Below are 12,250 nucleotides of genomic sequence, written 5' to 3' on the forward strand. Positions count from 1 at the left end.
AAGACCTTAAGCACTTAAGCAAGATTGTCGCACAGAACTGACTGCGAAATACCAGAATAATGCTGTAACTTACTTTTTCTCCAGGAGGTCCAATAGGACCTTGCGGACCAGGAAGCCCCTATTAAAAAGAAACTAGTGTGAGAAACCAGGGAGAACAATATACATACATTCACCCTACTAAAGGTCCCTCATTAATCTGTTTAAACACACTGGCAAATATGTGACTTTTTTTTTTTTTTTTTTTCCCTTACCAGTTATATCAGGAGTTTTGTGTGAGCCTTTTGCACAAGCCACTATTCTGGCAGCAGGTCTGTAACAAGATCCTATTCAGAACCCTCCTCCAGGTGTGGCCATTCCTGCTGCATTCCAGGAACACTGAATGAATCATTTTTCTCCTGAACAAAAAATCCCTCTGAAAGCTTACTTGAAAACTCTGCTCTCACCGCCCTAGGCACACATGCATAATTATTTATAAAATCCTTCAAGCTTTATCAGTTTTGCACATGAAAAGCTAGCTTTGCACTAATTTCATTTATTAAACGTTTGCTGCAAGTCACATCGTACATTTTGAGAGTTATTTTACACTTACTTGTGGGCCTGGGATTCCTTGCTGACCAGGAGGTCCTGGCTCCCCTTGAGGACCCTATCATGCAAAAAAAATATCAAGGCATTAGGTTTGCTTTTCTGCACTACAGATCCTCATTGTCAGGACTAAAGGAATACAAACTCATCTTTGTTCCTCCCTCTTAAAACTCTACCACCAACTTTCTATCCAGTATGATTTTTTTTTCATGCTAATGAATATCATGGTCTTTACTTTAAAAGAGACTAACAGTCCACACATAGGACCTAAGCACTGGAGTCCATGGTGCTAAAGGAGCTTGAGAGAATGCTTGGTTAGGTCTTTTGGCTGAAGACTAAGCAATAGAAGATTCTCTTTTCAGTGTAAGATCATGAAGCATCTGAATGAGATAACAGAAAAGTTTAATAAAATGGAGGGGATGGCACTGGCAGGGACGAGGGAATATAGAAAGGATTTTTAGCATTCGCTCCCTTTTTAATTCCCAATTTATTTACTCACCATGTTTCCTTTTGGGCCCGAAGGTCCATCAACACCTGCAATGCCCTACAACAAATGATAAAAACACAAGCAACTTTCAGTGGACTTTCATTTTTCTTCCAGAAATTGCAAATATAAAACACATCCTACGTACAGGTTGTCCAGGGGGGCCAGGTGTACCTCTGGGGCCCAGTAATCCCCGTGGACCCTGTAAAGAGAAGAAATACTTATTAACACCTGCATGAATATTTCTGAACAAGGAGAGCCCCAGGAGCAGGACTGGGTGAGTTCTATGCCAAAGAGCAGGAATGATAATGGGATGGCAGCATAGGGCCACGGGAAGAAAGGAAAAAAATCACTGATAACAAATTCTCCTACAGTCTGTTTTATGCCCGAACAGAACGTCACTGGAAGGGCAAGCTTTGATTCAGCCAGTTGTGTGATCATTTCAGAGAAAGGTAGGAAATAACTGTTTCTACTTCCTGGTACAGAACATTGGCACAGTATCTTCCACTGAAGTTTCAGCTGTGTCTTGACCTGAAGGTTTGACCTGAATTGTAGCATACATGTTTGTACTCCCGTCTTTAGAAAACATGGTCTATCATACTCTCTACTACTATTTACAGTGAGAAACAGTGTTTTTATTTGTAGTAAAGATCCGTTAAATAATTAAAAACTAATAAAATTTTTCTTATAAAAAATGCAAGGCATTCTGACAGCCAAAATCAGGTTTGTTACTCGTACCCCAAAAAAAATCCACAAAAGACCAAGGGCTATTCTCTTAAATAACGTGAGCAAGATTTGCACTGTAGCTGAATCTTTTGACTTTACACTATGGAAATTAAAATTAGTTTTCATCATTTGTATCATCATTCATGTCACACTTGCTAAAGCGGGCAGAAAAGTTTCCTCACATCTGATGCATAGTGCATAGTGATACATATATCACTAATACTCTGTAGCATTTTCTTCCTACTTCATAAGTAGGCAGCAGTATATCATACATTTAGGGTAAAAATCACCTTTCTGAACTTGATTTCTTGTCTGCAATGCAGAACTCAGCTCTGCAGTGACAGCACCTGTAGAATTATAACTGACAGCAGTGGAAATTCTGTATAGAAAACAAGTGCAAAAATACACAATGAAGCACAGTAGTGGGGCAAAAAAAAAGGAAAAACAAGGCCTTATTTTATAATAAATAGATGTCGGGAAAGTACTTTCAAAGAAACAGGGGTTTGGTTATATTCTCATGTATCGAGGTCTGCAGTGATTGATTTTACACTAGGTCAATAGGATAAGAAATAGCCTTTGTGACTCTCGAAGTTGTGAATACTTGTCTGGATTTTTCCCTGGCTTAATTGCAATTTTGTGAGTAGTGTTTCACTCCTAACAGAACTGTTCATTTGCTTACTTTTCAGATAGTATCAGTTTTCTCTACATATACACACACACACACATTGATTTTTATGCCTGGAATCCAGAGCAATTCAATAGAAAGGAAAACAAATCTGAGAGTGACTTTTATTTGTAAAACAGACTATTGGCCAGAAACAAAAAAATAAGAAAGCACTGCTTACAGCTTCACCTGGGAGACCTCTTGGTCCAACTTCTCCATCTTCTCCCTGTTTTTGTACAAAGGGAATAGGAGTTTTAGGAAAAAAGTCATGCATTATGACCATATTCCCATTATATGGTTCAAGTTTTATGGTGTATCTCAAGTAAATAGCAACTTACTCTTGATCCATCTTCACCAGGTAAGCCAGGAGGTCCCTGTGGGCCACGGTCTCCCTGTAGAATAGGAAAAGTCATTAATATGTCTGTGACTGAAAACAATAAAGGATGGCAAGAGAAATAAACACAAATGTGTTAGCTGCAGTCTGATGTGTCAAAACACGTGTTGACATAATGATACAAATCTGTTATAGTATTCAGTAAAGTCTTTTATTACATTACTATAAAAAAAAGAGCTTTATTGAAACAATGAGCTATCTGTATTTGTAAAATTTTGCTCTGTAACTACTCTTTGCCCCAGAACATACACAAACTACTGCTACAAAAGGTAGTCTTAATGTGTACCCACATTTTTCTTTGTCTCATCAGCTCCCCTCCCCTCACATAATGTATTTCTGCCAGGAAAATAAGGAATGTGTACATGGGTCAGAAGTTAATAAGCCAGCTGCTGGGCCCTGGAATATACATAGTGAAGTGCACTGACCACCTTTCAGAACCACCTACCCTGGCACCAGTCGTTGAGAGCCTTGGGACTGATTCGTCTGAGGCTTTGGAAGGCAGCCAGACTTCCACACTTCCCCTCTGAGGCTGGGGCTTTTCAAGTCTATGCAAAGTCTCAGTACATTCTGGACCATACTTTTAAGATTTATTTTTCTTTCCCCATTAAAGAAAACTAGTGTGTTGCATAGCTCAAACACCACTGACTGACCTCTTTCTAGGCAGCAGGTTTTTAGACTGTGACTTCCTTCTGGCATTGGACAACAACCAAGTATTCATCCTGTTTTCCTTAATTTAATCAGTGCCTCCAAGGAGCATGACCACTGCTGTGGATCATAGCAGAGATATATGTAGTCACTCTTTAGCAGCTCCATTCTTTACTCTTTCAAACTTTCCAAGGGGATTTTAGGTAAGTTGGTCTCTTACTCCAGAGTGCTCTTGTATTAAGGATGTCAGGATTTTATTCCACTGTTTTTTCTGTCCTCTAGAAATAGGAGTCATCATTGGAGAGAATGAAATTCTATGAACTGCATTTTCATAGCCAGAAAATGAGTTACAACATTAGTTTCTACATTTTTCTAAGCTTTGAAACTATTCAACATGATCTGCTGGTGGTACAGCATTTGGTTTTCTACATTCTAAATGATGCTACTGAAGGATGACTCATGAGATGCGTGATCTGTGCTCTAGCTTCCAATTAATATCCAGGTGAAAACTGACTTAAGCCTTCAAATGTTGAAAAGGTTCAGCCCCTTAAAGGCTACCTTTCTTGTCTTGCAGTAACATGGCACTTAGAGTTAGATTAGGACACTCTCATTCAGTGTCCTGGTATTGTCATAAAGTCAGAACACAACATCCTATCAGCATTCTCAGATCTTCCACTCTCTAATTCTTTCCTTCCAATGTTCTGCCAAAGCCTCAATTTCTTTTTCCTTCGATCTTTTCCTCTAGTAGATAGTGCCTTGCATATTAAATAGTTTAGAATGGGTACATTTCTATTACATCTAAATAAAACATATTCCAAGTCAAAAATATTAAGGCTAAAAGAAATATTACACTGGTCAGATATCCTCTACACCAGAGCTCAGAGAATCTCATCCATTAACTCCTGTCTGAAAACTCGTGTTTGACAAAAGCATAATCTCAGAGAGACATACAATTTGCAACTCAATTCAAATATGAGTAATTCTAAAATAAGTCCTAAAACACCTACTTCTAAAGTTACAGGTTTTCAACATCAGTTCTTTTACATCTGAAACATAACCACAACAGAAAAAACGTTTCTCTTGTCTTTTTGTTCTCTTTATTGCAAGCGAAAGAGAACTGAATATTTGCATTATATGCTGTTGATACTTCTGAATCCATAGAGCTGCAGCTATCTTGTCTGGTTTTGAACTGAGCTGTTTCCCGAGAGAACATGGTTTGTACTTCTAAAGAAGATTGCCTCAGACACACAGAACACAGTGATTTTTAAATTGTGGGATGAAACCAAATGATGAAAAGTCATTCTTTTCATATGATGTAAATTTTAATGCATACTTATTCTTCTATTTCACTTTTTTTTCTTTTAATTTAAGAAATATGAATCAAATAATATATTTGGAAGAAAAAGAAAAAGTTTTTATGACATGGAAGGTCCCATGGACTGACAATTCTACTATCTGAGGTTGGAGAGCAGACACGTAGCCTGGTTCTGAACCAGTTTCTGCTTAGCCTTCAGAGAGTAGTAGCAAGAGCTTAATGTCTAGCCCCCTCTGCTGGTCACCTGCTGATGAAGCCAGATTTCAATTCTGTGAAGTGTTGATTGCTTCACACTTTTTAAGAAAAGGGAATGACAGAAGAGGACCAAGATATTTGTGTATGACACTAAAAGTTCTTCCCCCATAGCAATAAGAACTCAAAAGAGAATCCTTAGATGCTATTGCAAAGCCCTACCTTATGGGCCAACAGTCAACCCTGGTGAGATTTTCTGGGAAGGGCAGCAGCTGTGCTAACCCATTGAAGAGTGAGAGCTATAATCATTCCTTGGTCATCAAGCATCAGTGCATATAGGAATGTCTTGTTTTGACATTTCCACCCACTGTTTCTTTTATGGTGCACTGCATTTACCAGGAGTTACATTCAGTAGCATATGTTGTTACAGCCATCTACCTTAGGGTTTTAATTTAGAGCAGAAAGCCCCTGCTGTGATTCTTTCTACACTTTGTAAGGAAAGATGCAACCTCATCTTACAGATTGGTAGGACATACAGAGCAAGTACATAAGTTGTTTAAATATTATTTCAAGTTATCTAACTTTTCCCATCTGACTTTGATCTGTCTTTAAGCTGAAATTGTTGGAATGGCACACACTAAACAATTCAGTTTGTAATTCAAACACTCAAATACATTTTTTGAGCAAGCTGCTCAGTAGGTTAAAATTTATTATGCTTCTGATATAGAAACTTTATGCTAATTTACTATACTACTATTTCCTTTAACAATCAATTTAAATCCAGCAAACAAATTTCTAAACTAAAAAAAAACCTAGCGCAAAACCTAGCTGAAGATGTGATCTGAATCATAAAAATACATTTAAATCATTAATGTGTGAATTGTCATCCGCTGATATTACTAAAATGTTTTATAAGAAATACATTATGTGACAATATAGACGTTACTCTGTAGTATGAAATGCTGACATTCTATTTCAGCTATTCTTAGTGAATAATACCTTATTTCTGTGACTGTATCAATATGTCGTTGTATACATATGCATGTTTTTCTTACCCTGTTACCTTTGTCACCAGGGAGGCCAGGAAGACCATCAAATCCTCTGTCACCCTTGGAAAGAAGAAATCACAGCTTCAGTAAATGACCATTACATTCTGTATTACTCTGAGTAAATTGTGCCTTCTCTGTCTGTTAATTTGGAGTTATGGTACACTTTTATTATTGAATGACATACATGGAGGGGAGGGAGTACATTGATCAAACTCACTAATTTTCCTTCTATGCATTAAAGCAAGAGAATATGCTACACCAGCTTTTTCACCGCACTGTTGTTGTTCTATTTACAAAAAGATTTACGCCGAAATGAAAAGCTTGATTCTGGCCACCCTTTGCAGTAGCAAGACTGACTTTACTCTTGCTGATACTCTGATACTCTGTAACTAAAAAGTGACTCAGAGGGATAGGAATCATGCCCAAAGAATCAAGTTACTTCAAGGTCAGACTACTAACCATTACCATTAATTAGCATATTTTAAATAGATGATTCATTCTCCACTCTTGCATCTGACCCAGCCATCTGAAACCTCAGTATTTTCACTTGAGAGTAGAATCTTGGGTTGGCCTGCAAACTGTGGTACTTAAAATCCATCTAGCCCATTCCAAGGTCTTTTTATTTACCTTTGCACCAGGCTCTCCTGGCATTCCTCTGGCACCATCAGCTCCAGGACGACCCTGCAAAAATCCAAAGGGGCAAACATTTGAAAATGTGGTGGAATCTGTTAATTTTTAAACATATTTAAACAGCAACTATTTACCCAGAGCAGGATTGACCTACATGCTACCTACCCTTTTGCCAGCTTTTCCATTTGGACCAGGGGCACCTTGAACACCACGAGGACCCTGAATTTAAAGAATACAATTCTTAGAATCACATTCATGTCAGCAAAAAGCTAGTTAAACATTTCACCTCAAGAACAGGATAAACTTTAAAATGCAGAATGTTTTTTGCCCCCCCCCGCCCCGAGATAGATTCTGGTTTTCAAATTCCTATCAGTTTTAATATAACACAATCATCCAATCTAGTTTAAAACTACCAATTTTAACACCAGTCTTCATGAGATGACACTACACATGGCACAACTGGCCCCTTTAACATAAAAGCTTGTTACATTCTTTTGATGACTTTGGAAATCTCAACCCTGTGATTTGAAAATCCTTGTTCCTGTCATGCCAAAGTTATTTCAGCCACAAAATTATTTGATGAAAACTGAAGAGTGCTTATTTCAGAGTCCTAATTCATATGCAAACAAGAGTTGTGCTACTAAATATCTCACATCCTGTCTTAGTTTTACATAGCACAGTTTTAACTAGAGGAAGACCAAATAACTCCAGACTGAAAACCCTAATTCCACTGTTAAGACACATGTAACTTTCACTGTAGACTAGGTGGGTGTACGTTTCTGTGGAACTGTTTTTATCCCCCTTCAAAATGTGTCTCCTTCAGGTGGAAATAGCAATGATACAGACTAGCATCTAAAAATACTGAGTAGGAAGAGAAACAATGCTAAAAATGTAAGTAAGCAAACTAGAAGGCTGGCCAGCTGTTCACAGTGCTTTTTTGTTCATTTGTTTTCTTCTTCTTCTTCTGCAAATATCCATGTGCAGTTTTAAGACAGGCACTTAATAATGTAGCTGATCCATGATACCACTCATGACATGGCAAAATTATTGTTCCAGAGACTTCTGTCACAATTTCTTTAAGAACTCCCTATTACTTTAAGGTTTAAGGTGTACGATTTCAAAGTTTTTCAGTGCTCTTTTACTTCACTGCAGGATCTGATATAATAGTAAGCTGAGAAGAAAAGCATGTACTGATTTCTAAAGACCACTTCTTGTTATGTCATCGAGTCCTTCTTTAAAATTTCCTGTTTATTTACTAACTAAATTCTACCACTCTCACCTTATGAGGCCTGAAGGCTCAAGGTCATACACTTGCAGACTCACATATAATTATTGAAAAGAGATGAGATAAAAGCCCAAAGAGCCAATATTAAAACAAGTTTTCAAGTGAAAACACTACACAAGTTATAATTGTTCTTTGTTATGTAAAGGTAGATTTACTTTCATATATCAAAATGAACAATCAAGCTATTGCATTTAATTAAAGCCATATTCTAAAAGCTAAGTTCCTTCAACTGCATGTTACTACATGCAGTTGACTGATTTCATTGAAGTGATATGAATGCATTTTCTTAAATATAAAAAAGCTCAAACAGCCAATGTTATCGTACCTGGGGACCTGGTTCACCACTTTCTCCCTTGGCACCTGCTGCTCCAGGTCCTCCCTTGATTTAAAAAAAAAAAAAAAAAAGAAGAAGAAAAAAAGCAACACATATTATTTGAATATACAACAAAACTTGAATGAATAAGTTATTTTCTATTCCTATTTTCTATATATATTAATGACAGGGAGAAAAAACAAACAGTCCCATTTGTTAGGTAGTGTGAATTCACCATCTGGATCTGAACGTGTACCCTGATGTACCCTTGTTTAGATACTGGGCCTAATGACCAAAAATCTTTCTGTTACCAAAGAAAAACTCCCACAGATTTAAATGGAATCAAATGTGACTTGAGAGCTAAATATGATCACAGTAAGAACATAAATCATGCAAGCAGAAGTCCACCAGTTGCAGAGAAGTCAACAGAAATGAAACCCATCTTTCACCTTTATCCATTTCTGTGTTGTACAGAAGATAAGTTAGTCTCTGAGCACAATCCAAAGACCACTATGCTAATGCAAAATTCCCTGTCTAATATTACATAAACTACAGTGATATTTTAATCAAGGTCTTTGTGCATCTGCTCTGAAAAAGTGGAAAATCTACTTAACTGCACTTCTTTACTCTGATTAAATAAAGATTTTCAGAGTTTTACATATAAACAGACCGAAAATAAATCTTCATCCAGGGTAAGATACTGTACATGGAATCTGGGGCAAAATTAATTAAAGGAAGTTTGTCTTTTCTTAATAGTGGTCTCCCAAAAGCTCCTGACATGCTCACATGAAATACAGCCCAGGGAAGGAACATATCAAGTTTACTGTTACGGGCAGAAGTACTTCTGCATTTCTGACCTGTGAAACAGGTCATAACCAAATTAAGGTATTTAATATAAAAAGAATCTTGCAGACCTTGGAAGACCGATTCACCTCCTATGTTCATCACAGTAACCATTCAAAGAAAGAAGTGGTCTTAAGGCTTCGCTTAATGCTAAGCCTCTCATCTTGGAGCGGAAAAATTCCCACTGACCTTGCAGGTACTAAATCGGGTTCTAATCAAATTGAAAATCAGATCTTAAACTGGTACTGGCAGTGGAGAGAATAGTGGCTTTCCTAAGTGGTGACTGTCTGTTTAGGTTTCCCTGGTGTAAGCTCTGCATTTAATTAATAACGATAGGCAGAACTTTCTTTTGTATTCTGTGTTAATCAATCACGTGAACTCCAGACTCAGTTGAAGCTAGATTGGGGCTACAAGAATCCTGTGTTTAAACCATATAATAATTGATATGTATGTTTGTATCTTATTGGCTAAAAATTAAATTAAAATAAAGGTCCTATTAAGATTAAAAAGTCCAACTATTTAATTGTTGGAATAAGCTGGGTGCACAAATGTACCAAGAATCTGTAGCTGCTTCTGAAACTCTTGGCCAAAAATGTTGCCAGACCAAAGAGCTAGATTTTTAGAGCCTCCTGGTGGCTTAGTAGAAAAATATCTATTAATGTTATTCAGTTGAATTTTGCATACAGAAGTACATGAAGCATTTGAAAATGTGCCTGGTACAAGGTACAACTAAGTGTATACAACTCACAGTCAATAATATACCTGTCTTTACAAATGAATTCCTTGCTTATAGCAGTTTTATATTTATTTTGTTTGTATAAACTGAATGTTATCCTGCAGGTCTCAATTTAAATACACTGCTGGAAGTAACGTATTAGTTTGTTAAATAAACCCCATGTTTCTGACTTTTTGTAAGAATCACATACCTAACCATGACTGATTAGAAATCTGTGGCCAAATTCTCTACTCGATAGCAACAATTCACTTTGGAAAAATTACTCTAGAAAGGAATTGTTCTCGTGTAGGTCTGCTTAAAAACACAACTGAAACCCCATGATTTCAGTTTCTGGGAACCGAGTGAGATTCTGGTGGGATATTTAGCTAAAATTTACCTGAAATCAGTAAATTTCACCTAGATAAACAGAGCTGGGTTCATGAGACTGGGCAACTAGGAGCACAGCATAAACGAAGAGGTTTTTGATGCCATAAGAAGATGAGACACAGCACTGTCAAGCCGACCCAGAGTACAACTTACAGCATTGGAGGGAATAGCAGGAAGAACCATTTGCAGTGTGATGGATAATAACCTGACCAGTATTTTCTGTCAGTAATAGTAGGATACTGTACTCATGTTCGTCATTCTCCCTTTCTTTATTTTCAAACTTACAGTTAAATTCAGGCACTGTACATTAAGGATGGTGGGTGTGAGAGGGGAAGAAGAGAAAGCTGGAAGGGAAGGACTTGGTTGTTACTGTTCGGCAATGAGGTGTTTCACTGAAGCACTGCATTAAAGAAGGAAAGAAGGACAAAAGAAAGGAAAAGAACTGTATTTCTTATACTACAGTCCCATGACTTCAGAGGACCAAACCTCCACAACAGGTATGAATGGAAGGAAACTACTTTGGAGGAGATTGTTACTGCATTCTGGAGAAAATCAGAAAAACTGCTGCTGCTGTTTTGTGTGTATGCTGCTATAGTTGTGACTCACATAGCACTGCAGTCAATTTTTCGTTGCACAATAAACCATATAGTAACTTGCTCTATCCTTTTTCTCTTGGTTACTCAGTGATCATTTGCTTTTATTTCTCAGTAGTACAATTATGTTCTTGACTGCATTTTACAATTAGATGCTTGTCTGATGTAAAGAAAAATGTTAACATTGCTCTTTGTGTCCATTACCATAATATCAATATAGAGAAAAATTACAGTAGGAATAGGTCAAATTGAAGAAGCCAAATATTTTGCTACCTAGCTGTCCCACCAGAGTATACAAAATAATACTTCCCAAATTAAGTGGATCTTTCAAATATGGTTGCTGTACTAACTTTAGAAGAGAATTTCACTCTACATCAGACAATAAATACAGTCACCAGGGAGAAATTCAGAAAAGACTTGCTTTCTACAACGCTTATGATTTTGGCTGCAGCATTTATTTTATATCATGGTACAGATGCTCTGTAATAGCTTTTTGAAAGATGTTAAATACTATATTACACCATTTAGTGGACTGCTGAGTCTGAAAAGCATCCATTTCCTAAAAGAGGAAATTGCAATTGCAAGATCAATCTGATGATTTTGGCTTGTGAAGCTTCCTACCTATTTGTGTACTTTCATGGTGGACACTGTCCTTTTAAAGTGTTTACAGGGATTACAATGGCAAGCCTCTTAGTGATCAAGAAGTTGTTTTACATGTCATTGGAAAAACTGTTTCTGTTCCATGTACAGACTGTACATAAAAGATTTTAGAGCATCCCACAGGGCCATTTTCCAGATCGTTCGATATTAGCAATACAAGCCAAATCCTGTTCTTAAGTAAAAAAAAAAAACAACAAACAAACAAAAAATTTTGTTTAGAAATTGCATGACTTTTGATTGCTTATATAAATGCTTCTTAAGAACTTTCCAGATTCAGCTTAAATAGGAATGCTTTGATATCTCCTTCTGTACAGTTTCATACTCACCACCAGAAACTTTGTAAATATCGTTACAGAGATTACTGACTATAGAAGCATATGTAGTCATTTATGTAAAGCTATTTTCTAGTTTCGTAAGACAACCAGTGTTCAAACACTGCAAAATCTACATTAAAAACTCATTTAGTATTCAGGTTGCATTGCGGATCTTAAATAACGATACAAACTATGATCTTAATTATATCAGTTTCTTTTCAGATAAGTACACATACAGAGGTGTAGGCAAGGCCAGCGTGAGATCAACGGACTCATGTGACTGTGTTCTTTAATCTGTGCCCGTTTTGTTTACATACCACAGGACCTGGTCTTCCAGTGAGTCCCATGGGACCAGGTGGACCTCGCATAGCAATCTGAGAAAACAAACAGAACAAAGCACCAGGTATCAAGAAAAAGCTGCCAGCCCAGCATACAGATTCTATATTAATACTATTTCAT

The 12,250-nt window shown here is 37.0% G+C and overlaps 1 protein-coding gene across 4 annotated transcripts in view; it reads right to left on the bottom strand.

Annotated features, from left to right (window-relative positions):
• Positions 1 to 12,250, bottom strand: part of COL11A1 (collagen type XI alpha 1 chain) — a 139,836-nt gene that overhangs the window by 69,320 nt on the left and 58,266 nt on the right. For all 4 annotated transcript variants that reach the window (XM_083846303.1, XM_083846306.1, XM_083846304.1 and 1 more), the window contains 11 exons: positions 12,109 to 12,165; positions 8,292 to 8,345; positions 6,847 to 6,900; positions 6,679 to 6,732; positions 6,058 to 6,111; positions 2,795 to 2,848; positions 2,638 to 2,682; positions 1,215 to 1,268; positions 1,082 to 1,126; positions 590 to 643; positions 74 to 118 (listed from right to left, as the gene is read on the bottom strand). In XM_083846303.1, coding sequence (XP_083702429.1) covers positions 74 to 118; positions 590 to 643; positions 1,082 to 1,126; positions 1,215 to 1,268; positions 2,638 to 2,682; positions 2,795 to 2,848; positions 6,058 to 6,111; positions 6,679 to 6,732; positions 6,847 to 6,900; positions 8,292 to 8,345; positions 12,109 to 12,165 — 570 coding nt within the window. The remainder of the gene's footprint in view (positions 1 to 73; positions 119 to 589; positions 644 to 1,081; positions 1,127 to 1,214; positions 1,269 to 2,637; positions 2,683 to 2,794; positions 2,849 to 6,057; positions 6,112 to 6,678; positions 6,733 to 6,846; positions 6,901 to 8,291; positions 8,346 to 12,108; positions 12,166 to 12,250) is intronic.

The sequence above is a fragment of the Anser anser genome (assembly GCF_964211835.1).
Source record: "Anser anser genome assembly, chromosome: 8".
NCBI lineage: Eukaryota > Metazoa > Chordata > Aves > Anseriformes > Anatidae > Anser > Anser anser.